The sequence below is a fragment of the Crinia signifera genome, chromosome 2 (genome assembly GCF_055691185.1).
Source record: "Crinia signifera chromosome 2, ASM5569118v1, whole genome shotgun sequence".
Lineage (NCBI taxonomy): Eukaryota > Metazoa > Chordata > Amphibia > Anura > Myobatrachidae > Crinia > Crinia signifera.
Genome location: NC_139218.1, coordinates 49313371 through 49339731, shown reverse-complemented (window position 1 = coordinate 49339731; position 26361 = coordinate 49313371). Strand labels below are relative to the sequence as shown.

Genomic DNA, 26361 nt, shown 5'->3' with positions numbered 1-26361 from the left:
GTGATCCTTACTTGGTGATTATAGAAGGCATCGGAATCTCTAGGAATTGCTCCCGGATTGGTACGAAGGGCAGGAGTCCGGTATAAAATAACCCAACCAGTAGCAGGACCCGTTGGAAGCAGAAGAGCAGAGGGATGTTGCAGTTCTAGAAGTGTAATAAAAATATACATTTTAATATGCTTATCCTGAAGCCGCTTACAGTATAGTAGTAATATAATTAATAATCTTATTAGCCTCCCGTATCCTGCTCACCATATACACTCATTGTAACATAACCTTCTCATGAGATTCCACCTTACAGCATCACACTTCTCAGCTACATGCATAGAAGTGTCAGTGGGCCTTATTCTAGTTCACTTTTTAGAGGCAAATTCCTTCTCAAATGGACAAAACCATGTGCACTGCAGGGAGGCAGATGTAACATGTGCAGAGAGAATTAGATGTGGGTGGGGTTTTTCTTCAAAGTGAGATCTATATAGCAGTGTAAAAATAAAGCAGTCAGTATTTTCCCTGCACAGAAACAAAATAACTCACCCAAATCTAATTCTATCTGCACCTGATGGACAAAACCCTGCAGTTCACATGGTTTTGTCCATCTGAGAAGGAATTTGCCTCAAGAGTGAACTAGAATAAGGCCCATTGTCCTAACTACTGATTAATGTACAGTATGTCCTTGGATGACTCATGCACCACACTGCATCCTCCACCAGGTGGCACTGATGAGATTATTGTTCTGAAACTCAGACAGGTATGGGTCACGGGGTCGACTCAATGAAGGTCGACCACTAAAGGTCAACACCTGAAATAGGTCAACGGCTAAGGTTGATACGGTCGGAAGGTCGACACAAGCATTAGGTCCACAATTGGTAGGTCGATAGTCAAAGTCAAAGGGTTGACATGAGTTTTTCATGCTTTTGCCCGAATGTCGACTCAATTTGGACACCATCTAAGTCAGGCATGTCCAACGTTGGCCCTCCAGATGTTTTGAAACTACACATCCCAGCATGCTTTGCAAAAGTTTTAGCATTCTCTAATAGCAAAACTGTGGCAATGCATGCTGGGATGTGTAGTTTCATAACATCTGGAGGGCCAACGTTGGACATGCCTGATCTAAGTGCACCACGTCTCCTTCCATGGCTTGCTGCGTTTGCCATGCTTCAGGCACACTATTATATCCTCCCACCACACCGTAGTCTGAGGCAGGGTATAACATACCGACTGTTAGCACAAGTCAGCAAAAAAACTTGAAAAACTCATGTCGACCTTCCCATTGTTGACCTACTGCTTGTGCTGACCTTCCGACCCTGTTGATCTTAGCCATATTGACCTATTTCAGGTGTCGACCTAAGCCCTGTCGACCTTCAGTGGTCGACGCAATTTATGTCGACCTTCATAGGATCAATTAGTGATCGTATCCCACTCAGACAGTGGTTGTAAAGCGTTGCACTGTACATGGAGCTGCACTGTACATGGAGTTGCACTGTACATGGAGTTGTACTGTACATGGAGTTGCACTGTACATGGAGTTGCACTGTACATGGAGTTGCACTGTACATGGAGTTGCACTGTATATGGAGTTGCACTGTACATGGAGTTGCACTGTATATGGAGTTGTACTGTACATGGAGTTGTACTGTACATGGAGTTGCACTGTACATGGAGTTGCACTGTACATGGAGTTGTACTGTACATGAAGTTGCACTGTACATGGAGTTGCACTGTATATGGAGTTGCACTGTACATTGAGTTGCACTGTACACGGAGTTGCACTGTACACGGAGTTGCACTGTATATGGAGTTGCACTGTATATACTGTATTGCTTTAGGGTTCATATTGCTACATCATTAATGTTTATCCAAAGTTCAAAAAGTTCTTTTGTTGCACATATTCACCGCATGAATCAGCCTATTAGATTACACCTGTTTGCAAGTAACATGTAAATATGTTTCCTCCACTACACGGACAGATGACACAATGGCCCTTATTCTGATCGGTGCGGCCGGATCCGAATATGCGGCCAGGACCGTGCGTGCGAAACCCCGCCTTCCATACGGATTGCCAACTCCGTCCGTACGCGGTAAGAAGCTGGCCGAACGGACCGCACGTGTATTTTTCACGGAATACGCCTCCTCCATCTCAGGGAACCTAGCCCATCATTCGATGGTCGCAGACCATCGAATGCAGGACCGAGTGATCCACCAGCTCCCGCAACCTCAGACCACACGGACATTTTTCCGTGCAAAAGCAGGGATCTGGGCGGTCAGCTGACATCCGGCGATGTCATATGTCCGCCCCTACACGTGCGTCACAGCCGCATTACCATACGTACGCCCAGCGTTTGCATGGGAACGCCCATGAAACGCGGGGCGTATGCATATGGTAATGAGCCCAAATAGCCCTTCACGCCCCTCTCCACCCCCTGTTCGGAGTGTTCACATTTCATGCGGGATTTGGCCGTACGCCCCGCTCGCACATGCGCAGAGACGCCTCTGCACATGCGCAGACACAAAACATCGGCGGCACGAACGCACGCGGATATAACCGCACCGATCAGAATAAGGGCCCATAAGAGGAAGTGTTATCACATTGTCAATTATATTTTTATTTTATTTAATTTGGCATTTTATATTAACTGCTATTCCATAAGGAGTCAGCAGGTGGCAGCACACTCTAAGCAGCAACAATGATTATTGCAATTATATACTACTAGTTTAAAGCTTGTCAATGTGACAGCTTCTGCAATGTACTTTCACTTTGAGCAGTGACAGTTTTTAACCCACAAAATCTCCACCTCATCCCCAATCTGCTCCTACTTTCAATCTCTGTCTTCACTCCTCCCTCTCTCCACTGACTAGCTCATAATCTGAATTATGCGGTGAGTCCTATATACTGAAAGTGCCTCAGTTATGGAGCTTTGTGTTATATGGGCTCTCAGAGACCTGGCAGATGCCCAATCACTGGGCACACAATGACTCTGGCAGTGGGTGTAGGACATACAGTAACAGACAGGCTCACATTGCATAGCACAATAACCCAATACGGTTAAGTCCTGTTTGCTAGTCAGACATCATTGTGTCTATAACACAGTTATATGTGTTAGAGAGGAATGTCAGCATCCAGCTAATGCTACAATGCACCAGCATCTCACTGATGGCATAATGTCATGTACCTTAGGTAAAGTGCCATATTCTTAGACCCTCTATTAATTATTCCAGGTTACATATGATCAAAAGTCTGACTGCAGCACATATCCATCCTAACCTTCTCGCCCTACCCCCCTCGCAGCAGCCAAACCCACCCTCCCTCCTCGCATCCTGTCCCTAACCCTGTCCGCTAACACCTGTACCCCCCGCTGAAACCTAACCCCTAGGTGAATTATCTGACTAGGGCACCATTCTGCGACCTTGCTCCTTCAGTTCTGCAGCACCTGTACTGACACACCTTGGCTCCTCCTGAAATACAGTAGCTTGTGCTGCCATCTTGGGACTGCAGCATTGTTCCTGGTACTTGTGAGTTATCCGGGCTGCCGATTTTGTCCTTAAGTTTGGTTAACTTAAGGACACCCGACCGACGCGATGCCTGCGATTTAGCCCCAAATCGGGGGCATCGCGTCGGTCGTGGCCGTTATAAGGGGCCGCGACGCGATGCCCACGATTTCCCATAGACATTAATGTTAAAAGACACGATGGACCCGATTTCCCATAGACAGTAATGTTAAAAGACGCGATGGACCCGATTTCCCATAGACAGCAATGTTAAAATAAAATGACCATGTGAAATTGGCCAATATGTTTTAAAAAAAAATGTTTCATGGCCCCCCACCACCGTTAACGCCACCCCGCTATTGACGCCAACCCGAAGCGTGGCGAGCGGCGGCGGTGCGCGTCCTCCGACCTTTTCATGCCCTACTATCCACTAGGGCGTGGAGTGAGAATAGAATAGTGTGGCGAGCGCAGCGAGCCACCGAGCCCGAAGCGTGGCGAGCGGACGCGGACACCTGTGAAGCCCGCAAGGGCACGCGGATACCTGTGAAGGTGTCCGCGTCCCCTCGCGGGGCTCGCTGCGCTCGCCGCGCTTCGGGCTCTGTGGCTCGCTGCGCTCGCCACACTATTCTATTCTCACTCCACGCCCTAGTGGATAGTAGGGCATGAAAAGGTCGGAGGACGCGTACCGCCGCCCCTCGCAGGCTCGCCACGCTTCGGGTTGGCGTCAATAGCGGGGTGGCGTTAACGGTGGTGGGGGCCATGAAACCTTTTTTTTTAAAACATATCCAATGTGAAATGGCCATATTGGCCAATTTCACATGGTCATTTTATTTTAACATTGCTGTCTATGGGAAATCGGGTCCATCGCGTCTTTTAACATTACTGTCTATGGGAAATCGGGTCGGAAATCGGGTCCATCGTGTCTTTTAACATTACTGTCTATGGGAAATCGTGGGCATCGCGTCGCGGCTCCTTATAACGGCCACGACCGACGCGATGCCCACGATTTTGGGCGCGATGAAAAAATCGGCAGCCCGGATAACTCACAAGTACCTTGTTCCTAATAAACTCCAGGATTGGATCAAGCTGCTCACCACCAGGAACTGGTAACAAATAAAAGCTGCCTAGCTTCATTGGAGAAGGCCCCAGTCCTGGGACACATGCTTTTATTGTATTCCAGTGGTCCTCACAAGCCCCTCGAATATTGATTTTCTTCATTATTTCACATATAATTTTATGAATAATTTTATTGATTGTTAATAAATAATCTAAATTGAGAAACCATCTTTTATGACATATTTCAGTCAGCGCTGGTATATCTTTTTTATTTGTTTCTATTACATCGAGGGCTGACTACCCCCTTACCGGGCGCTGTTGTTTGCGCACCTCCCATGTGTGTCAGCGGCAGCAGTAGGGTCACTGACCATAACATACAGTACAGCAATACAGATGATAGTCTGCACTCACCTCTTTGTGGCACTTCTGCACAATCTCGTAGTCTGCGTTACCCCACACAGTCATATGCTCCCTCTTGTACTCTCTTACCAGCTCCGAAACCTGACAGAAAATACCAAGCAGCTCACAGTTAGAGGAACATTTACTCTCATATGAACTTTGCCAAAAGACTTGGTACTTGCTTAGAACATATAAACAATAGATAACTGACTGGAAAAAGCCCACAAATAATCAAATAATATAAGTAGTAATATAATATTTAAAATGTAAAAATATGGTGAAATGCAAAGTTCTTCAAATGATCCATGTATATATTGGAAAAGTGCAATTCTACAGGGGTACATACAGCTGACCAGCAGCCAGAATACTGATGCCATCTACCTTCACCCTGCTGCCCCCTAACCCTCCCTTGCAGCAGCCTAACAAACCAACCCCCCCCCCCCCCCCCCCCGCCACCAGACCCTGACCCTAAGCCCCCTTGTAAGTGGCTAAAGTTATCCCTCTCCCTGCAGCCTATCCCTAACTTTCCCACAGTGTAACCCTAAGTCCTCCCACTAGTGCCTAAACCTAACCCCCCTTCCCTGGCCTGACCCTATCCCAGCCCACACAATCACCGATCGGGATGATGGCTGTTGGTACTCGGCGTCAGTATCTGGATGTTTTCAGTGTTCTGGCGTCGGGCATGTGATGGCAGTAGGGATGCTGGCATCAGAATACTGAGCGCTGACATGCCATTATTCTGACCGCATAATATATTCTCCTGCCCAGTATAGTGCCGGACACCCTCACACCATATTGCCACTTACACAGTAATATAGAACATGCACAAATACCTACCTCTAATATCATAAGGGTGGTTATTCAGTAAAGCTTGGAGAGATAAAGTACCAACCAATACGCTACTGTTACATGTAGGCACACATCCCAACTGTCCCGATTTTCGGAGGACAGTCCCATTTTTTTTCCCTTAGTTAATTCTGAGTTAATCCTTTTATATCCAGACCTATTCACAGGAGATGTAATTAAAAGGCTGATGTTTCTGGGAAATAAAATTCCTGGCTTAATTGTAGGGTTGCTGCTAACCAACAAGATCAGCGCTGTGCAGAGACATGCCACGGGACAAGAAGGCAGTTCCACGAGAACAATATTTGGTTTCAGTAATAGAAGCTAGCATAACTTGTACATACATTAAATCTAAGCATTAATTATTATTATCATTCTATATATGGTGCCAGACAGGTTCTCCAGTACATACACAAATGAGCAAACAAGAGAACAGTGACAAGGCAGGATAGGTACATGGTATATAGAACCATGAGCTTGGAGTGTGGGGCCCCTGGATTGCGGCATCACATTGTAATATTAATATAGCCCTTTTTTTAGCACTCATTTGTTTTCTACCTATGTGACACCTTTTAATATACTAGTTATGACTTCTCCCCTATGTAACACGTAGCTTTTGCTTCTAATGCTGCCCATACATATGTGCGATCGGATGTCCATCGAACCCGATCGCATCTTGTGGTACTAAAGTGTCCCCTTTGCAGCACCCGATGTCGCATGCCATCTTGAGATGGCACATCGGGTGCTAGCTGGTGGCGGGGGTCAGTCAGTGGTGGCGGCAGAATTGTTTAAGCACTGGGCAGCCCTCTGATTGGCTGAGATAGCTCAGCCAATCAGAGGGCTGCCCAGTGTTTTAAACACTTCTGCCGCCACCACTGACTGACCACCGCCACCAGTTAGCACTTCTTGCACTACATAACACCGCCCTCTGCCCACCGTCTCCCACGCCGCCAGCGGTCCCTCCGGCCCCCTCTCCCGATGCTGATGAAAAAGCGTTCCCTCTGCCCCCCACCTGCGGATCGCATTCGAGCATCGCTTGTGGTTAAAAACCACATGCGATCGCTCCTGCAATTTGATAGATATTATGTGCAGCACATAAGATCTTGAGACCCGACATTTGACCGGCGTGCCCACGCATCGTGTTGAATGTCCCCTTAAAAATGCATATAATCATTCGATTTCTCGGCCAGATGCGGTCGAAATCGAAGGATTGCATGCGATATATCACATATGTATGGGCAGCATTACTTATGTAAGTCTTAGTTATACTGTATAACCTCTCACTGGTGTGATGCCTCGGGGTGTTTGGCCTGTGCTGATTGTGGGGGTCTGATGCCCTGGACTTGCACCTAGTGTTATAGATCCACCCTATTAGGTAACTTTTTCAATCATAGGGCCTTATTCCGACCTGATCGCTCATCTGTTAATATGCAGATGACTGCGGGTAGATAGCCACAGCCCAGATACAGGGAAAACTCGCCCTGTGTAAATCTGCGAGTGAACTGCGGATGGATCACTATTTGCATTCCGTCTGTAAATCCATACGCAGTTCATTTACCATCCAACGTTTTTCGCAGTCTGTGTAAATGTGAGTGTGACACAATTCTGCACCAGAGACCGGCTGATCGGGGCCGGCGCTTACGGCACAGACCCTAACTTAAACCGCCTGGGAGGGCCTGAGTTTTTCAGAGAAAGTCCCAGGAAACTGACGGTTACCACCACCAAATGCACAGTCGTTCGATAATCGGACGGTTTGGGAATTCAAACAACAGCGATCCGCTCTGAATAACCCCCATAGCCTGTAACATGGTGAGAGTTGATTGGTTGGTACTTCATCTGTGTCTAGTGCCCTTCCATTACACTTTGAGCACACTGTGGTGATACTCCCCATAACGCAACGGAACGTGCTATGTTTTTGTGTGTTTATATTTTACATGAAAAAGAATAATAAAACTAAGTAAATGTTCTAATGTAATTTTTTTATTTGCTTTAAACCTGATATTTTATTTCAGGTGTCAGTGTTGTGAGGCTTCTATTGGAGGCATGGGTCATAGGGTAGACAACAAAAAGGTCAACAGTCAATAGGTCAAACACTATTGGGTGACAGACCATAGGTCGACACGTGAAAAGGGTCAACATTGTCAAAGGGTCACCATAATCAAAAGGTTGACAAGAAAATGGACGACATGAGTTTTTTCCAGGGGTTTTTGTCTATGTCGCCATAGAAGTGTACCGAGCCCCCTTGCATGGCATCGCTTGGACATGAATAACCCATGTCGACCTTTTCAAGTTGACCTTTTCCTTGTCGATATATATTGCTTATGTCAACCTTTTGACCATGTCGACCTACAGTATGTTGCCTTTTTTTACCTTTTCTGAGAGTGCAGAGCACAGCACCTGAGATGTCGTCCTTTTCAATGTGTCTATCAATAGCGGCTGACCAAATAACTGTCTACCTTATTTGTGTCGACCTGCCAACCACATCCCCTATTGGACTGACCCAGTAGCACTGTGGCGCCTCCCACAGCTTTTTATGTTTCTGTGCTATGTTTAAGCCGGAAAGGACTATTGTGCTTTTCTCATTCTGCATCCGCTTTCTAAAGGATATTTAATCATAATCGCTGGCGCTCTAGTTCCATGATATCAGCCTGCACAATAACAGCCGGGGCTTCTGTAGCAAGCGTTCTATTATCATGCGAGGACAATAAACAGACAGCGATGCTGTTACTATCTGAGCGAGGCAAAGTGCAGCATGTGTTGAATGGCTGTAAATGATCATTCCCTGTTGGATGTCTCAGCGGAAGATAAAAGCCCAATATTACCAAGTGCAGACTCCCTCGTATAAATCCTTCTTCAGACGTATATGAGGAGGAAGCCTCTTAGATACAATTAGTTTTAGTGATGGGAGTTATTTCCTAAACAGTGCTAGCTGCGCAGGAAGGAAACCCAATGCCACCGCTGTCCTCGCTAACGTTCCAGAGAGCAGTGTCAAGGCCAAACAATAGGATTATCCTTATATACACCATGTTCCGCAGCACTGCACAATAACATTAGAGGATGATGATATTTATACAGCTGTCTATTTGCTATTAAATAGGCCTTCATCTACAGTAGTAAGGGATCAGACGCTGCTTCAGGTACCTTGTGCCCTGGTCACGTAGGGATTTAAGCAGAGATATACATTAGGGAAGGCGTTTGTAGCGGCATTTTCATATGTTGCTGGCTGACGGCCGCCAATAGGTGCGGAGAGTAAGCTTCTGTGTCCACCTCTGATTCGGACCCTAAAGGTGGCCATTGTACAGCTTGGACGAGAATCTGGTCATTATGGCTTGGACTTACATAGTGACGTCCAGCGTTAACATGACCATCTCGTATCCTCAGAACTGGGTGTGTAAACTGAACATCAGAAGCAGATAATGGTGTTGGCACCTGGTGCGCGTCATAATGTGGAATTACTAGGACCCCCCCCCCCCCCCCAAAAAAAAAATATACCTGTAAGCCCCACTGGAACGTTAACCAACTCCAAATGAGTCTGTAGGACACGGAACACAATACTGTACACAATAAGAGTCAACTTCCCATTGTGTTAAGTCACAGTCACCATGATGTTCTGGACTCTGGCAAAGCCAATGAAGGCTGGAGAATAACCACAGGGGTTAGAAGTATAATAGTGTGTCACTATTCTCACACCTGGCGGAGATGCCTCTTATTATGGCGTTTATTAAACTCTGTTAAACTTCTTTGAACACTTAATGTACTATATCTAGAGCATGCCGCATGACAGATCCACCACTGAGTCCTGGGGACACATTCACCACTGAGATCTAAGCGTTGTATAATGGCAGGAAATCTAACTGCACCCACCATAATATGTTCTGTGTATGAGGCCTGTGATTGAGGTCATCGCTGTCAGTGACCGTGTGGATGCATTTACCAATCACATACCTTCCTCACAAGAGTGTCGTTATTCACTTTGATATCTATGTTGATGGGCGTCTCTGGAAAGGCTTCGAACACTTCTCTCAGCAGCGGGATGCGTTTGTCTTCTCCGGCATCACAGCAACAATCTGCGGAGTATGGCGCTTATCAGTTACTGTCAGTGCAACGTTACACAATGCACAGAGAGCACAACACACACACACATACTGTGTAATCACAAGTATATAAAAAAAAAAGTAAAATATTTCAAATACAGACGAGTGTAGGAAGCATTTCATGTGTGTGCAATGTGGAGATGACAATAGCGTTGTAAGCCTGAAGACAGAATCAGTGGATGCACAGTGGGAAGTGTGTACTGTTACACATCCTGGCGCACACATACAGTATGTACCTATGCAGACTCGCCCTATTCCGGCACTAACACCGTGACAAGTGGTGCCGGGGGCGGGCGGCTGATGTGACATGGCGTCAACCACCGGTCCCCGTCTTCGTCCCGGAGTCTTCAAATATAAGTCTCCACTGACTTTTATTTGCAAGTCCACCAGAAATCGTTTGATGTTTGCTGACCATCGAATGATTTCTGCTGCAGCAGAAGATACAAAGGGATGATGTGTTTTCATAACACATGCCCTTGCGTGGTTGCGAGGGGATATGGCGGCGGGGGAGGAGATTCGGCCATGCGCGCCACAACTGCTCAGTAAGCTGCGAGCAGATCAGAATCAGGCCTCTGTGTGTGTGATGAGTTTGTGTGCGCCATAAGGGTTTTCTGACAATTTTGCGCTAAAATAATAATTACATAATAATTACATATTTACAGACAGACAAAGGTTCGAGGGTCCTGCTCACAAGCTTACAATCTATACGTATGGCCTTCTGAACATGGAGAGGGGTATGGGCCGGGACAGGCGGGATTGGGGGGGTGTTAAAGGGGGGTTAAAGGTCAGAGCATTATCTAAGTATAGACCCCAAGAGAAGCTCCCTATTGTAACAGGGAAAATCACGAGTCGTCCCCCCCCCCTCCTTGATTGCGGATCAGCTATCTCCTAGTGCCCTGAGTCTATCTCCCGACTAGAGAGGTGAGGACCCGGACTGCACATAGGCATCCTCCTCTCTTGCTGCGCCACTAGCTGGTTCACCATTTATCATACACAATCGCAAAATGTCACAAGGGACTTTAAAACGGTTCACATCCCCTCAGTGAACCAGCATGATTGCCGGCTCGCTGACGTCATCCGGGGGCGTGGCACGGAGTCGGCGCATCATCGGGGGGGGGGGGGGTGTTTGGAGGCAGCACTTAGTGCTCCAAGCACTGCCTCCTCCGTAGTGTGAACAGGAAACAGGTCGCTCGACCCGTTTAACCTGTTCACACCGCACAGCAATGAACCGGTAAGAACCGGTTCTTATTGCCGTCTTGCTACCTGTTTGCGGGACCCGGTAACCCCTTTCACATTGTACTAATTACCGGGTCGAACTGGCAAGAAAACTGTCTTGTACCCGGTAATTAGTTACAATGTGAAAGGGGTATCAGTCAGCCCCTATAGGTATTAAAATACATAAACAATTAATTTTTGCATGGGATTTTTTAAAAAAGATACTGAAATGAAACTAAAGGATATAAATACTGTAAGATGACAATGTTGTATTATGTGATACTGCTTTGCAACTGTTCCATGTAAACATCTGGTACATACGATGCGAGTACTAGGTCTAGGGGAATAGTTATGTACATGAGTAAATAGTGGATGGATAGTGCGGCAGGCGTAAGCAGAACAGATTGTGTTTAAGTTACAAACTGTGTACCACAGGGATCATTGTCAGCCCTGTCTTCTGTAATGGGCGTCCATACTTGCTGATGCCACTGAGCTATGTAGGTACAGAGCAGTGAAAAACCCCATGTCGACCTTTTCACTGTCAACCTAGACCATGTCGACCCAGTGGTGTCGACCCAATGACTGATCTTTAGGTCGACCAACTGACCGTATCCCAGAGATACAATCCTGGGATTCAGAACTAGAGGGGATACGTACAATACAGAAACCTGGTCACCTCAAGAAGGATATGACAGGGAGGGTGGATCCCGGAATATATGACTCTGACCCCTGTGAACTGGTGGCTGTCACACTGGCTGAAGTAATTGGTTCAGCCTTAGTAACTAGCTATGACTATATAGTGTGGCATGATTACACAGAGTGATTCTATGTTTTCTCTATCACAAGACAGCTTAGATAAATAGCATAGTTCATGTTTGCCCAGCAGAGCCGATAGATCTTATAGCAATAACAGGAAACACATATTTACCTTTCTCAAAGGTCACATCTAGTTGCGGCAAATATGGAGGCAGATCCTGCAAAGGCAAAGATACATTTATGTGTCTGCATTATTATTTTCTTTTTAAAAATACATTATTATGGAAGGCATGAAATATAAATGCAGGCCATGTCCTATAACCAATGTGACACACGTGAAATAAGAATGCCTTGCCCCTTTTCCCTATTCATTTATTGATTTGGAATCACTAAACGTCACAATGCAAAACGGGTGGGTCATTCATCTGTGGATGATCTGTGCATGGAAAGCCCCTCCCCTTTCAGGAGACACAGCCGCTGCAAGGGACGGAGGCTCTCCAGAGACACCTGTACAACACTGTAGCTGTCACATTACAGTCCTGCCTTTTACCAGCCCATCCAATGACAGAAACTATGGGCAGTATTCAATGCTCAGGATTCAGCAATTTTTTTACGGCGAATCGGGCTGTTTTCACTCCTTGCGGTGAATCTTTTTCACTGAAAATCTGATTCACCGTAATTAATGTTCACTGTTTGCCGAAAGCGAACAGTGAATGCCGGCCAGTTCTCCGTTTCATGCTCGCTGCAATTCGCTGTTGTTTTTTGATGGGGTTTTCACTTACATTCGCCGTAATTCGCCGTGAGTGTATTTAATGCTAGGATGGTGATTGCTTTCAGCGTGATTTTTGCCGTGTGTCACTGTTTAGCAATCGCCATCTTTTTAAGGTGAACTGGAATGTGATCTTTTAAAATAAAGGGATTTTTTTTAATTGGTTTAAAAAAATCAGTAATTTTATTCTGTGAAGGGGCATGCTATATATATTCATGTGCTTGCTGCACATGAATATATATTACATTTTTAATAATTTTTTTTTTACACATAAGCCAGCGGGGGGCAGGGAGCTGCTCATTAATATTCACTGCACACTGGTCCCACTCTTTATATATGTACGAGCGGGATCAGTGCAGCGGCTCCCTAACCACGTCCACTGAGAGCTCTCCGGGGAGGCAGCTTCTACTGCCTGTGTCCCCGGGAGCCCTCCTTCAACCCAACACATTCTGGCGCAGGCAGGGAGGCTTCCATCTCCCTGCCTGCCCCTGGCTCCATGCGGCCGCTCCGGAACAGTATTCGCTGCACATGCCGAAAAAAGGCATTGAATACTGCCCAATATGTTGCTTCCTGCAATATGGCTTCATTTAGGTGTGAATGAATCATGAGAATGAGGGGACTGTGAGATTGCCCCTATAATCAGGGATAATCGTGTGTATGAAACATTTATCACATTGCTCTTATGCAGAGGGGTGGACAAACCGGTCCTCAAGATCTACTAACTGTTCATGTTTCCAGACCACCTGTGGATCTGTAGAATGTGTCAGTTGATAATGAAAAATGTTTGAAAATATGACAGTTAGTAATAACTGTACCTGTGCACCAGCTAGGTGGTCTGCAAAACCAGACCTGTTGGTAGCGCTGCGTAATATGTATGCGCTATATAAGAAACTGCTAATAAATAATAATAAATAGATCTCAAGGACTGGTTTGACCACCCTTGTTTTGATGAGTACCCCTGCCAATGCATTTATCCATCAAAATATAATACGAAGGGACAATACAAGGTGTAATATGAGACCCACTTGGGAGCGAGGAGGCTTGATTGGGTCCAGATTATGTTCACGGCCACTAAAAACCCCAAACCCGACCCTGTAGGAGTCCCGGGGGCCCAAATTGGTGTCCGACCACTACACAAAGTGGGTCAGGGAAGCAAGATAAGTTGCATAACATGGAGGGGGTAGAGGACATGGGGTTTGCTGGGCACACTATGGGCATGGGGAGCATGTTCAGGGACTTCTGCTAGACTGATTTTGATGAGAACATTATGATGACCTCCTGGGTCTGTTGGAAGAGCTCTCAAGCTTAAAACAAGAGAAGGACAAAGTCCAATTAATGCTAATTGCACATGGGACATTTAATATTAACCAAACCCCCAATGCTTATAATGCTGCCAATTGTATCAGAAGACAACGCTGAGCGCAACGCCTGTAGCCCGTTACCAGCATTTGATACATTGCAGGTCCGAGCTCTATGGGATTCAGATATGGAAATAAAGCAGGTTAAAGCAATAAACCCAGCAGAGGAACACAGGAGGTGTCACAGTGATTGAATTAACCCCAATCATATCTGTTACAGCTGGAGCTCAAATACCTCCCAGATCAGATACTTATAACTTATAAGATTGTAATTCTATTTGCAAAACAATAGGAATTTTTACTATGAAATGTTACCCAAACATGAACAGTCCGCACCAAAGAATTAATATGTGAATGCCCCAGCGAGTTAAAATCTCAACAAAGGCATTCGCTGACGTGAAGACTGGGAGGGATTCCTTCCCCCGCCACCAAAAGACTGGGACGCGCGTGCATGCGAGACGCTCGCGTGTCCCAGTCAGATGGAGCGCCTCTCCACCGGCGATTGCCAGCGGGGACATTCTGGTGATTCGGGCCCTAAATGAGAAGCGCTCCATCTGTATTTGAGTAGCAATGCTTATACAAGGGGGCAGTGGTAGCAGGTATCTCTTCAATATTGCATATTCACTGGGAGCTAAAATGCGTCCATGTTCCCCGTTACAGCTCTATCAAAGTGACAAGATACTGCTGCATATGTTCAAAAGACAAACGGCAGCCATCTTGGCAAAGACCGAATGGCAGCCATCTTGGCAAAGGAGGGCAAAGTACATTCCCTATTCCAACAGCTACATCAGTGATCCGTCATTGCTGCTCGCACCTGGTACGTGCCTTGGTGATGACAAGCAGCACAAGCACTGGGTCAGGACAGTCATCAACACTAATCTGCAGGGGGCAATCTTCTTCACAGGAAAATAAGTCTACAAACAAATAATGTCCGCCTCAGGTAAGTAGATACAACCAGACACAGGGGTGTTAAAATGACTAGGCCTTATTTTCCACAATCCTAAAGTTTCAAGGCAGAAATGCTGAATAAGAAACCCACTGCAGTCAAAGTAAGAGTCTTAATATATTTATCTGCAAATCTGAGGTTTATACGCCCAGATTATTGCACATATTCCAGATTTCACACTGTAGTAATGAGAACACAATCTAGTGTGTCAGCACTAATGCAATAATAAATGACCGTTATACTATATCCCCCACAAGAGAATATATGCCACTGTGTATAAATCACCCTGCACTTACTCAGCTCCCCGAGCTGCCCAATGCTCATGGTCTGAACTAATAGTCAGCACATCCTGTAATGAACAGCTTCTGTTGCATTTTCAAGCCAACCATTTTGATTTGTCTGTATATTACTAATAAATAAATACACATAGACAGAAGGGGGTTTCCTGCTAAGGTTTACTGCATTTTTGTAGCCAAATATTGCTGTGACTAACATTTCAGAAATCATTAATATGAATGACTGGCCGGGCGCCCCAGATTCAGAAACAGCCTAAGCATAAAGATATTCCTTTGTAAGGAGGGCGCAAAGATAAATAAACTGTTTTGCGGGGGCAGTGGAATAACTACGCCACCAAAGCCAAATCAGTGGAGGGATAGCCGGCACAGCAAGGGGGGGGGTCTCTATCGGTAGATTCCATGCAGGCTGCAGACTCTGCTCAGAAAAAGCAATTATGGCCTCCGCCTTGGATGAGACAGATGCTGGAGGTCCTACTCACTGGAGTACTGGCATGCTGTTAACCTGCAACTCCCTGACACAGAGCATGTAACCCCTGGCAATGAGCAAGACACCCCTGGCAACGAGCTTGTAACTCTCTGCTCTTGATAAAAGACTACCGGTCCTGCACAGACATGCTGGTTATATTTCCTGCATTACCTGGATTTCGTATCTCCTGTGTCTATGACCCATTTACCAAGGACCGCATTTACAATGCAATCTGGGCAGAATCTTATCGCCCAGGATCTCATTGTAATATGCAATACTATCGGCAGTATGTCTGTTCCGACACACGCCAGGAAAGGAGCCCGTTCCTGCGATGTGCTCAGTCGGGTGATGGTGGGTCTGCGCGGTTAGAGTGGTAAGTAGCCCATAGGCTACAATGGGTTACCATCATCCCATAATGACGGTAGCACGAGAACCTGATGCGATGCTGCCCGATATTGATGCATTAGGCAGTATCGCATCCCGCGCAGAAACCTAAGGGGGATGCGGCTGCCGGTGGCAATGGAGGGATTGAAGGGATTCAGTATTAAATCCCGGCGGTCGGGATCCCGGCGTTCAAAATCCCGACACCGGAATCCCGACCGCCGAAATCCCGACAAGGGGGGGACGTGGATCGCCCCCCCCCCCCCTTGCGGGAGATCGCTGCGCTCCCCACGCAGCGGGCCCGGTGCCTTGCTGCGCTCGCCACGCTAATTTATTCTCCCTCCAGGGGTGTTGTGGACACCCACGGAGGGAGAAAGTGGCGGGATTTCAGCGGTCGGGATTCCAACGTCGGGATTCTGAACGCCGGGATCCCGACCGCCGGGATTTAAACTGCATCCCGATTGAAGTAGTTATCGGAGATACCTGCTGTGGTCCCTTCTATATACTGAATATTCCCAATAATGGGTGTTTTCTGGGAATGAGCCGCAAATAGTCAATGGAAAATGGGCCCCCCTAGTAATAGTTCATGTGGAAGCCGGGTCTGCTGGTCCCTGTTCTGCATCTGCTCTAGTTATAACACATCAGGTTCCTGAAGGATTTCCTCAGTTAAGTGTTTGCATTATACCTAGCTCCAGTTGCTAAGTTAATTTGCTAATTACCGTGGACTGACTCCATCTGTGCTGTGAGGATATCTCAGAATAATTACCACTCTATGATCTCTTTGGACTGTGGTTTATTACGTTGTCCATTTGCACTTCAGTTTGGGTGCTGAATATTTCACCATTCTCGTGGAAGTCATTACAAACCACATTGCCATCATCAAGCCCTGGGTCAGACCGTTGCACTAATTTCCCAGCTGCATTTCATCTGCGTTCAAGTGTTGAGCTGAGCCACTGAGCTCTCCTTCATCTGGGTACACACTGGCAGATTTATCTCATCGGATCTGTCCTCACTGGCATCTCAACTGGGTGGGTGCACTCATATGCACTGCTCAGTTGAGCTTTTAATCACCACCGCCTCCTGTATGGATGGTTGGTGGATAGTCCGTACACACAGCATGCTGATATAGCTTTAGACATATTGGGCATCCGCTGTGTTGCACAGCCCACACACGATATACAGAGTAACATAGTAATTATGGCTGAAAAAATACATTAGTCTGTCGAGTTCAACCTATCTGACTTATAACTATTGACTTGAGTAAGTCATATCTATAGGATTCCCTTAGTGGCCAGTTTTGATTTAACTTCATTAACAGTAGTTGCTGTAACCACCGGCAATGAGTTCCAGAATGTTACTGCTCTAATGGTGAAGAATCCTCTTCTTCATTCAGTATGGAACTTATTTTCCTCGAGCCTCAGTACATGTCCGCGTGTCCTAAGTCTAGTATATCATACCGTTGGTAATTAATGGTCGATACATCAATTGTTCAATCGGACAGCCAATATCAACCAGCAAATTGGGTATTTCCCTAAAGCAAGAGGTATTAGTCCTGGCAACCACCTAAGTACCTACAAATGAAGCAGTATGGGAACAACGGGTGGCTGTTCTAGACGCAAGACCCTCTTACGGGCTCTCGGCATCTTTTGAGCTGAGGTTCTCTAACATGACATTTAGGACCCTGCCAGCTTCTACAGACCTGTACATGCTCTGTCCAACAAAACAAGAGAGATGTGCGTAAGCATCCGGTTTATGGGCCTGATTCAGACTTGATCGTAAATATAAAATCTTTCTCAAATGGACAAAACCATGTGCACTGCAGGTGGGGCAGATGTAACATGTGCAAAGAGAGTTAGATTCGGAAATCAAAACAGGGCAAACAAATATATATGGAAGGCACAGGGCTAGTTACAGCGAGCGCCAGGCTATACATGATGACATACCCATTCCCAAATGAAATGAACATACATATAAATTGTTCAATATGATTATCTATATACATATGTCTAGTGTCCGTTTGTGTGTCTCCGAAACACTGCCATCTGTTGGCAGCGAGTGAAACAACATCTCTTTTTCTCTCTCACACATGCACAAACATAGAGGCAATCACAAGGTAGCAGACTAGCTTTCGAAGCATTTGCTTTGACTGGGCTAACTAGTACAAAATGATATTCCCCTGGTAGAAAATTATCTTTTGATTATTTTAGTGGAAAAACAATCAACAATACAATTGAAATGTCTGAAACACGGGATGGTTCCTGACCATTGATGGTCATTGAGATTGTTGTCCAGATGTAGTTATTTGTAACATGGCAAATAGTGTCATATAAGTCAATCATTTACAGGAGTAAAGGATGTTGCAGGAATGTAAACGATAATGAAAACAAGATAAAGATGCCTGGCCCCTGTGAACCAAGGTTTCTGCTCTCCGTTGTTTTGCTTCAAGGGCAGTGGATGGTCGATGAGTCACGGAGCTTCTCTGCTGTCTGTATTGTATATTGCTAACAGGGCTCCCTGGTATAAATTATATTGCAGGTAGCTGCAATGTACTTTGATGATTGCTTGCAAACTGGGTGTACACAATGAGGGACACTCACAACAAAATGCACATTGGCAAATATGAGCAAAAAACGGTCCTTCATTTGGTGGCACTATAATACTGCTTTCACATTGCAGAAATGAGTAATGACACGGTATTCTTAAATGGGACTTTAAAACGGGTCTGAGTCTTGAGACCTTTCACATTGCAGGTGAAAACCGTTTTAAAAATCATTTAATACCATTCAAAATTCAACCCGTTTAACCCCCAAGGGACACGTTTCAAGCCATTGAAATAGAGCCATTCACACTGCCTAAAAAACGGCTTTAAAACGTGTAGGACTCTGCTTTTTAACCGTGTTGAAATGCCGGTTATCTTTAACCGGTAAATCAACTTTGGCACTTTCACATTGCAGCCTTAAACGTTTTAAAATGGGAAAAAAACGGCAATATACCGGTTTAAAAGTGCAATGTGAAAGGGGTATAAGATAAAGTAGCCAATCACAGTGTTTGAAATCAAACAAAAAAACAAAAAAACAAAATGCTTGTGTGCTCTACAATGCATTTATGTTAGGTTTACTGTATACAGAATTGTAGTGTATTCTTTTAAGAATTCATTAGATCAATTGTATTTAGTGCAGAACAATTGCTTTGCTGCAATTTAAAATGTATAATTCTAACGTATTGCACATCTACATAACACACCCTACTGAATGCGACCCGCACCATTAACATTGGTGTTGTTATTGCGGAGTAGTTGATATTACACAAAAAAAAACCCAGCCAATGAAATAAATAGAAGATAATAAAATAAAGTTTGGAACCTTAATAAGGGGATCAGTATGAAATCCCGGCGGTCAGAATCCCGACGGTCGTAATACCGACGCCAGAATCCTGACCGCCGCAATGCCCATTGCGGCGGTCAGGATTCTGGTGTCGGTATTTCGACCGTCGGGATTCCGACCGCATCCCTTACTAAGTATGCCCAACCCTCTCACTCCCAGCAGCAATATCCAGAACACCTCCAGGCTGTCAGTGCTATGTATCACAGTTACTGGCTGCTATTCTCCATGATGACTGTTGTCATATTTACAAGCTCAGAGAATTGCCCATATAGTCACGTATGTGACATTTTATTGCCAGTTCTATGTATGCACTATACAGTCAAATTGTTGTATTCATTGTTGCATGCACAAGAAACAAATTACCTTTTTATTAAGATCAAGATATATTCACACATAGGGCCCGATTCAGACCTGTTTGCTAGGCGTATATTCCTATCGAGAAGGTAAATGCCGCCCTGCTAAATGCCCGCCCCCCATCGACTGAATCACCTCACTAGTATGAGAGCGGATGCGTTCCCTTATGCGTTTCTCGGGCTCAGCTGCGCTGCCGCAGCGGGCTGTCCCGGAAAATTTCCGGGCATACCACTAACATGAAGGTGTGCGCCAGTGGTGTCCAGGCGTGCACCACTGGCGCATAGCTGTCTGGGCACCCCCCAGTGGCCGCTCTGCTGTCCCCTCCCCTCAATCCCCCGCACCTCATCTCAGCTCCGGATGTATATGCCGGAGCTCCCCTGCCCCCCGCCGCCATTAGTAGTAGTAATTGACAGGCAGCAGGCTCGGGGATGTTCGGGCGGCTCGGGAGACTCGGGAGAGTTCAGGCACCAGAGTCCTCCCGAGCCGCCACAAAACATCCCCTAGCCTGCCACCTGTGTGATCACTGACAGGCGGCAGGGGGCAGCGGCGGTAGGGGAGCTCCGGCGTACTTACGCCGGAGTGAAGGTGAGGGGGGCTGGCAAATTCCGATGATCTGTGGTGGGTTTTGCTGGGGCAGGACAAACCCAGCAAAACCCACCACTCAAGGGGTTAATGATTGTTCTTCCCTTCACAAATAAACGTAAACCTAGATTTACTCTTATTCTGCCCGGAGATGGGCAAATTCGGGGTGGGCGCTGATGTCGTGCGACGTCAGCCTCCCGCCCCAAGCAGGCATCGCCACGCCTGTGTTCACAGGGATACGCCCATCGTATTTGGGCACATGCCCCCAGCATTTGCACATGAGCATATTGGAACACGCACAAACCCCTACAATGAGCCGGGGAGGGAATTCGTCCCGCACTGAGTGAGTCTGAATCACCCCCCCCCCCCCCATAGTAACTTAGGAAAACAGAGCATCTATGCTATAACCCAGGTCTCTGAGAAACGTCTCCTGTATTTATATGGACTTGCCTGTTTCTCTCCTGGTCCCATGAACCCTGCTGAACCTCCCAGCCATACTTCCATTTTAGGGGAATATTCCTAAGCAGTTCCTGATGGAAGTGAACGATGCAGATGTAATAATAAATGAATCTGCGTCACTGCTTTATATTTACAATCCATTTATGGCTGCATAACTTCAACCCACTTAAAATAAACCGGTAACACAGCATGTGCTCCAGCTCGGTGCCCTGGGACTGTAGGATGCGGATCTGCAGATGTTTGCTAACTAAACATGATGTCACCATAAATCACACAGGTAGACAGTCAGCTGATCTGTGTATCCCATAAATGAGTGTCTGCAATTCAGTCATGTTATAGCTGTGTCCACACTGATGTCTGCCGTATTACGACTTCCAGTTGTCTAATGTACATCAAAGCCGGTACTTGTTTCCTAGCACGGCGCCCATCGCATACCGCACTTAGTGGTATGCGATGCGATGGGATATTCCCGTTAAATTAACAGGAGTGCTTGTACAATGAAATATCGCATAGCATTGCATGCCAGCAAATGGCATGCGATGCGATTTTTAATTGTACAAGCACCCTGATGGGTGCTTACAATGTTAAATGCACCCCCATTGTCAACGCCACCCACACTATCAACGCCAACCCGAAGCGTAGCGAGCGCATCGTTCCCACGTGGGGCGGCAGTAAGCCTCCTCTGGCCTTTTCATACCCCCACTATCTAAGTCAGCGTGGAGTTGATTTTAGATAGCGATCCCGAACCGTAGCGAGCACAGCGAGCCCCGCGAGGGGCCATGTAATACGAGCGCGAAGCGTGGCGAGCGGATGCGGAATACATGTAATGTAATCCGTGTCCCCTCGCGGGGCTCGCCACGCTCTGGGCTCGGTGGCTCGCCACACTATCTAAAATCAACTCCACGCCAACGTGAATAGTGAGGGTTTGAAAAGGTCGGAGGACGCTATATTGCATGCAATGCGATTGTTTAAGATGCACTACGATGAAAATCAGGGGCGAAACAAGTACCTCAAAGCCTTATAAAGGGGCGTACTGGCCATCAGGCATTTCTGTCAATGAAGGGCCGATGACCTGACTGTGTAGCTCCATCTCTAGACATTGTTGGACCAGCATGCACAGAGACTGGGAGTACCACAAGGCCCCACCTTGGGACTGGTGACACCCTCTGTGAGGCATGGCCGTGCGCTTTATACAGCCCTGGTCCTTCTCTGTCCTTTATAGTGTTGTTCCCTGTGAGAACATGCTGAAGGGACTGGTGCACCCTTTTTCACCTAATCTTTTTGTGTGAGATTAATGTCATGACTTAAACGCTCCACCACAGGTAGCGATTTCAGGCATAAATCACTGGGAAAATGGCTGCCATGGTGCAGGATTTTCCCATGTGCAATAGATGACCCCCAAGAACAAGGCGCAGACAACATGTATCTGCAGAAGATGGGGCACACATGAGCCAGCACATGGGGACTCTCCTCTCTTAAAATGCTCCTGCGTCTGCCAGTTGTTAAAGAATCACAGCTGTGCCCTCCTCTGAATTGGTGTGCTGGGTAATTAGTATTTATGCACTGTTGATGCAAATAAATTAGCATAAATCTGCAGATTGAGCACAATGATACGTGGGGGTCCTCAGTGCCAGGTTAGCTTCTGTGTCCAGCTGCCTGCAGTTCCAGCCCTCATGCACAGGGTGCCCGTGTATTGGACACATTTTGGCTACATTTATACTGCATGCAGGGAGATTATACCATGAAAAGACAAGGCGTGGTCCTATAACCTCCCTGTCATTACACTGATAACAGCTCTGGGAGTGGAGGGGAAGCTGCACTGCTTGGGGAACAGGGAACAGGCGCGTATTGGTACTCACACAGTATTTCAGATCTGATATATTGACACTGACGCCTGTGGACCGCTTCAAGTTGCCATCGTGTGACACCACAACCTCTTCATCTTTTGTGAGATGACAATCGAGTTCCAGCATGTCTGTTCCAAGGTTGATGGCACTGAAAGGTACAATGACAACGCAATATTAGTTTTGCCAGTAACCAGTAGCACTGGGGGAGGCTGGGATCCTTTCCTGACCAAATTTGTAACACAGAGAATGTTTGGTTTACATTTGAATTGCATATGACCCTTACCTGTGATATCACTAGAATAGAATGACCCAATGCTCTTACATACAGAACTGACCCCTCCCTCTTATCCCTGCTTTTCCCAATGCTCTCACCTACAGAACTGACCCCTCCCTCACCAATGCTCTCACCTACAGAACTGACCCCTCCCTCACCAATGCTCTCACCTACAGAACTGACCCCTCCCTCACCAATGCGCTCACCTAGAGAACTGACCCCTCCCTTACCAATGCTCTCACCTACAAAACTGACCCCTCCCTCTCATCCACCTCTTACCAATCACAACAAACTAAAACTTTCAGACACAGGAGCTGGTTGCTGCACTGTATCATTATATGCAGCATCCAGCTCCTGTCACAGTGTAGGAACCAGCACTGCAATCACAGTAGTCTCTCTGGGCAGCCTTCATCTCCTAGACCCATGAAGAGACCAAAAAAGGGGTTGTGATATAAGCTCCCCCCTTCCCGCAAAAGCACACCACTCTGCAAAGCCACACCCCCTCCCCAAAATCACACCCCTCTGCAAAGCAACCAACCCTAGTTGAACGACACTTAAAGACTGCAGTGGTCCCAAAAATATTTATGGGAGTTCCTATTCAATTAGGATCTCATTTACCTTTGTCTCATAAAAATAAATAAGATCTTTTAGGACTTGTTTCGTGATTGCATAGAAAAAAAGCTAGTTTTTAGGAAGGCAAAACAAAATCCCCAATAAGTGCCAGTGTGGTGCCTAACTGGATACCTACAAAAAATTGGTAATAACATTTTGGGTGGCGCAGGAATGGACACAAAGGGTGAGATTTAATAGGGTGAGAGATTCAGAAAGTGAGAGATATTGTAAGAAATCTACAGTTTTTTAAAGCGGCAATCATTTACACTGCAAAACCAGTTAGATTTTGAAGTGTAAATGATTCCCACTTTTAAAAAAACGAGAAATCTGGAGAAATCTCTGACTTTCTGAATATCTCATCCTATTAAATCTCACCCACAGGGTCAAATTTAATAGGAAGAGAGATTCAGAAAGTGAGAGATTTGGTAAGAAATCGGCAGGTTTTTTTTTTTTAAAGCGGCAATCATTTACACAGCAAAATCAAACTGGTTTTGCAGTGTACATGATTGCCGCTTTAAAAAATAAAATAAAATCTGAAGATTTCTCAACAAATCTCTCACTTTCTGAATCTCTCATCCTATTACATTTCCCCCAGAATCTGCTATTTGCAGATTGATGCATTGAAGCCATGGGACTTGCAGTTAGCTTCTGCGTGGCGTTGCCTCATGCTACAGTAAATATGACAGGCTAATTTGTAGGAGGATATACAAGTACAGATATTTCCTATTAAAGGACTGTTCGTCTACTGAGGAAGAAAATGTATGCTGTTAAGCATCCAGGGACTATTTTTCTTACAAAATATCTGTAATTGTATCTTTCCTAAGGCTCCGTCTGCTCTTTCATTACCATAAACTTGATGAGAGATGGAGAAATGCAATCAGTAACGCTGGGAATAAGATAGCCTGCAGCACCGGGAAGACGCTGCCCTCTGATTGGCTGCTATAGAGTAACATTAGACTTCTTCCTATTAATCTGATGTGACAGTCAAGCAGGGCCACATTCTCAGTCTCTGAGATAGCAAGCTTAACCCCCAAAATATGAGTTTGCTATTTTATGCATAGGAATAGGGACTTCCTCAGCGTTTAGCATTGCAATCCTCACCCCTGGTAAGTACCAAAGGGGCAGATGTATTAAGCTTTAACAAGAAATAAATACAAGGGTGATAAAGAGAGATAAACATCCAGCCAAGGGCGTAACTACCATAGGTGCAAGGGGTGCAGCTGCTATGGGGCCCAAAGCTGAAAGGGGCCCACCTTTGCCATCTAAGTAATATGTTTTACATAGATTTATCACCATCAGTTGCTAAATAGGGGGCCCATACAAACTTTTGCTATGGGGCCTACGAATATCTAGGTACGCCTCTGCATCCAGCCAATCACCTGCTAACTGTCATGTTACAGTCTGTGTTTGAAAAGAGTCAGTAAGGAGCTGATTGGCTGGATGTTTATCTCTCCTTATCACCCTGGCATTTATCTCTTGTTAAGGCTTAATACATCTGCCCCAATATTACAAAACAAGACCCCTAAAACTGAAGAAATCTGTTAACAGTGAAAAAGTCTCCTCTGCTCATTGGAAGGAAATTGCAGCAGCCCCCTGGCTCACACTGCTATTATGACCGAGCAGGAGCGGACATAGGTCCGGCGTTCTCACTGGATTGTCCCACCATGTGACTGTTCTGATGTTAGTGTAGCACGGTCAAGAATTTTTCGGTATCCAATCATTAGGTCTACAGTGTTTAGGTCGGCAGTCAAAAGGTCGACAACTATTGGTCGACAGTCAAAATGTCAACATACATTAGGTCGACCTGGTCAAAAAAGTCGACACAAACAAAAGGACGACAGGAAAAAAGTGTTGACATGATTTTTTCATGATTAAAAAAAAAAAATTGGCCATATTTACCATCCACAAATGCATATAGTTAGGACTATAATAGTGTGCCGGGTGTGAGGCACCGTACCAAAAGCATGGCGGGTGCACGGAGCCATGCGAGGGAATGCGGTATGGCATGCATGTCAACCTGTGTCGACATAGACCAGAGCCTAAATGATGCCCTAGGCAAAATTTTGGCTGGTGCCCCCTAGCACCGCCACTAACCCTGCTCCCCTTTCCCAATACCATCAACCCTCATCATAGCAGTCATTATTTTGGTGCTCCTACCCGCAATATTTGAAATAGAAACAGTGCACACATTTGGTGCGCAGCCCAAACAGGGGTGTGTTCTTGCTGGGAAGGGGCATGGCCACACAATAGTACCCCCAATTATGCCACACAGTAGTGCAACTTTATTCACATTATATCATGCGATGGTGTCCCTTATTCACGTTACATCACACAGTAGTACCACTTTACCTTATGTACATTACTCCTCACATTATACCCTTAGAAAAAAATACTAAGAAAATATTGTATTTTAAGCACCTCCATGGCCACACTGCAACCCAGCACAAAGCAGTGTGTGCTGGGCAGAGGAGAAGAGCTGCAGCTGCTGCTGCCACTTAAGGGAAGGGGTCCCGGGGCCCCCACTGGGGCCTTCCATCAGACTTTGGCCTGGGTAATTTGTACCCCCTACCCCTTTCTCTAGGCACCCCTGATAATACCACACAGTAATGCCCCTTACACATGACACACATTATTAATGTCCTCATAACCATAATGCCCCTTACACATTATGCCAACCTTTATTAATGCCCTTCATACACATAATGACACACATAATGCCCCTTACACATATGATGCACATTATTAATACCCTTATACACATGACACACATATGTCGCACATTATT

At 46.0% G+C, this 26361-nt stretch overlaps 1 protein-coding gene across 1 annotated transcript in view; it reads right to left on the bottom strand.

Moving 5' to 3' along the window:
- GDPD1 (glycerophosphodiester phosphodiesterase domain containing 1) overlaps positions 1 to 26361 on the bottom strand; it is an 84514-nt gene that overhangs the window by 19000 nt on the left and 39153 nt on the right. Inside the window, exons 3-7 of the mRNA XM_083172011.1 lie at positions 22703 to 22838; positions 12022 to 12067; positions 9730 to 9851; positions 4954 to 5043; positions 12 to 145 (exon numbers count right to left, since the gene is read on the bottom strand). Coding sequence (XP_083028137.1) covers positions 12 to 145; positions 4954 to 5043; positions 9730 to 9851; positions 12022 to 12067; positions 22703 to 22838 — 528 coding nt within the window. The remainder of the gene's footprint in view (positions 1 to 11; positions 146 to 4953; positions 5044 to 9729; positions 9852 to 12021; positions 12068 to 22702; positions 22839 to 26361) is intronic.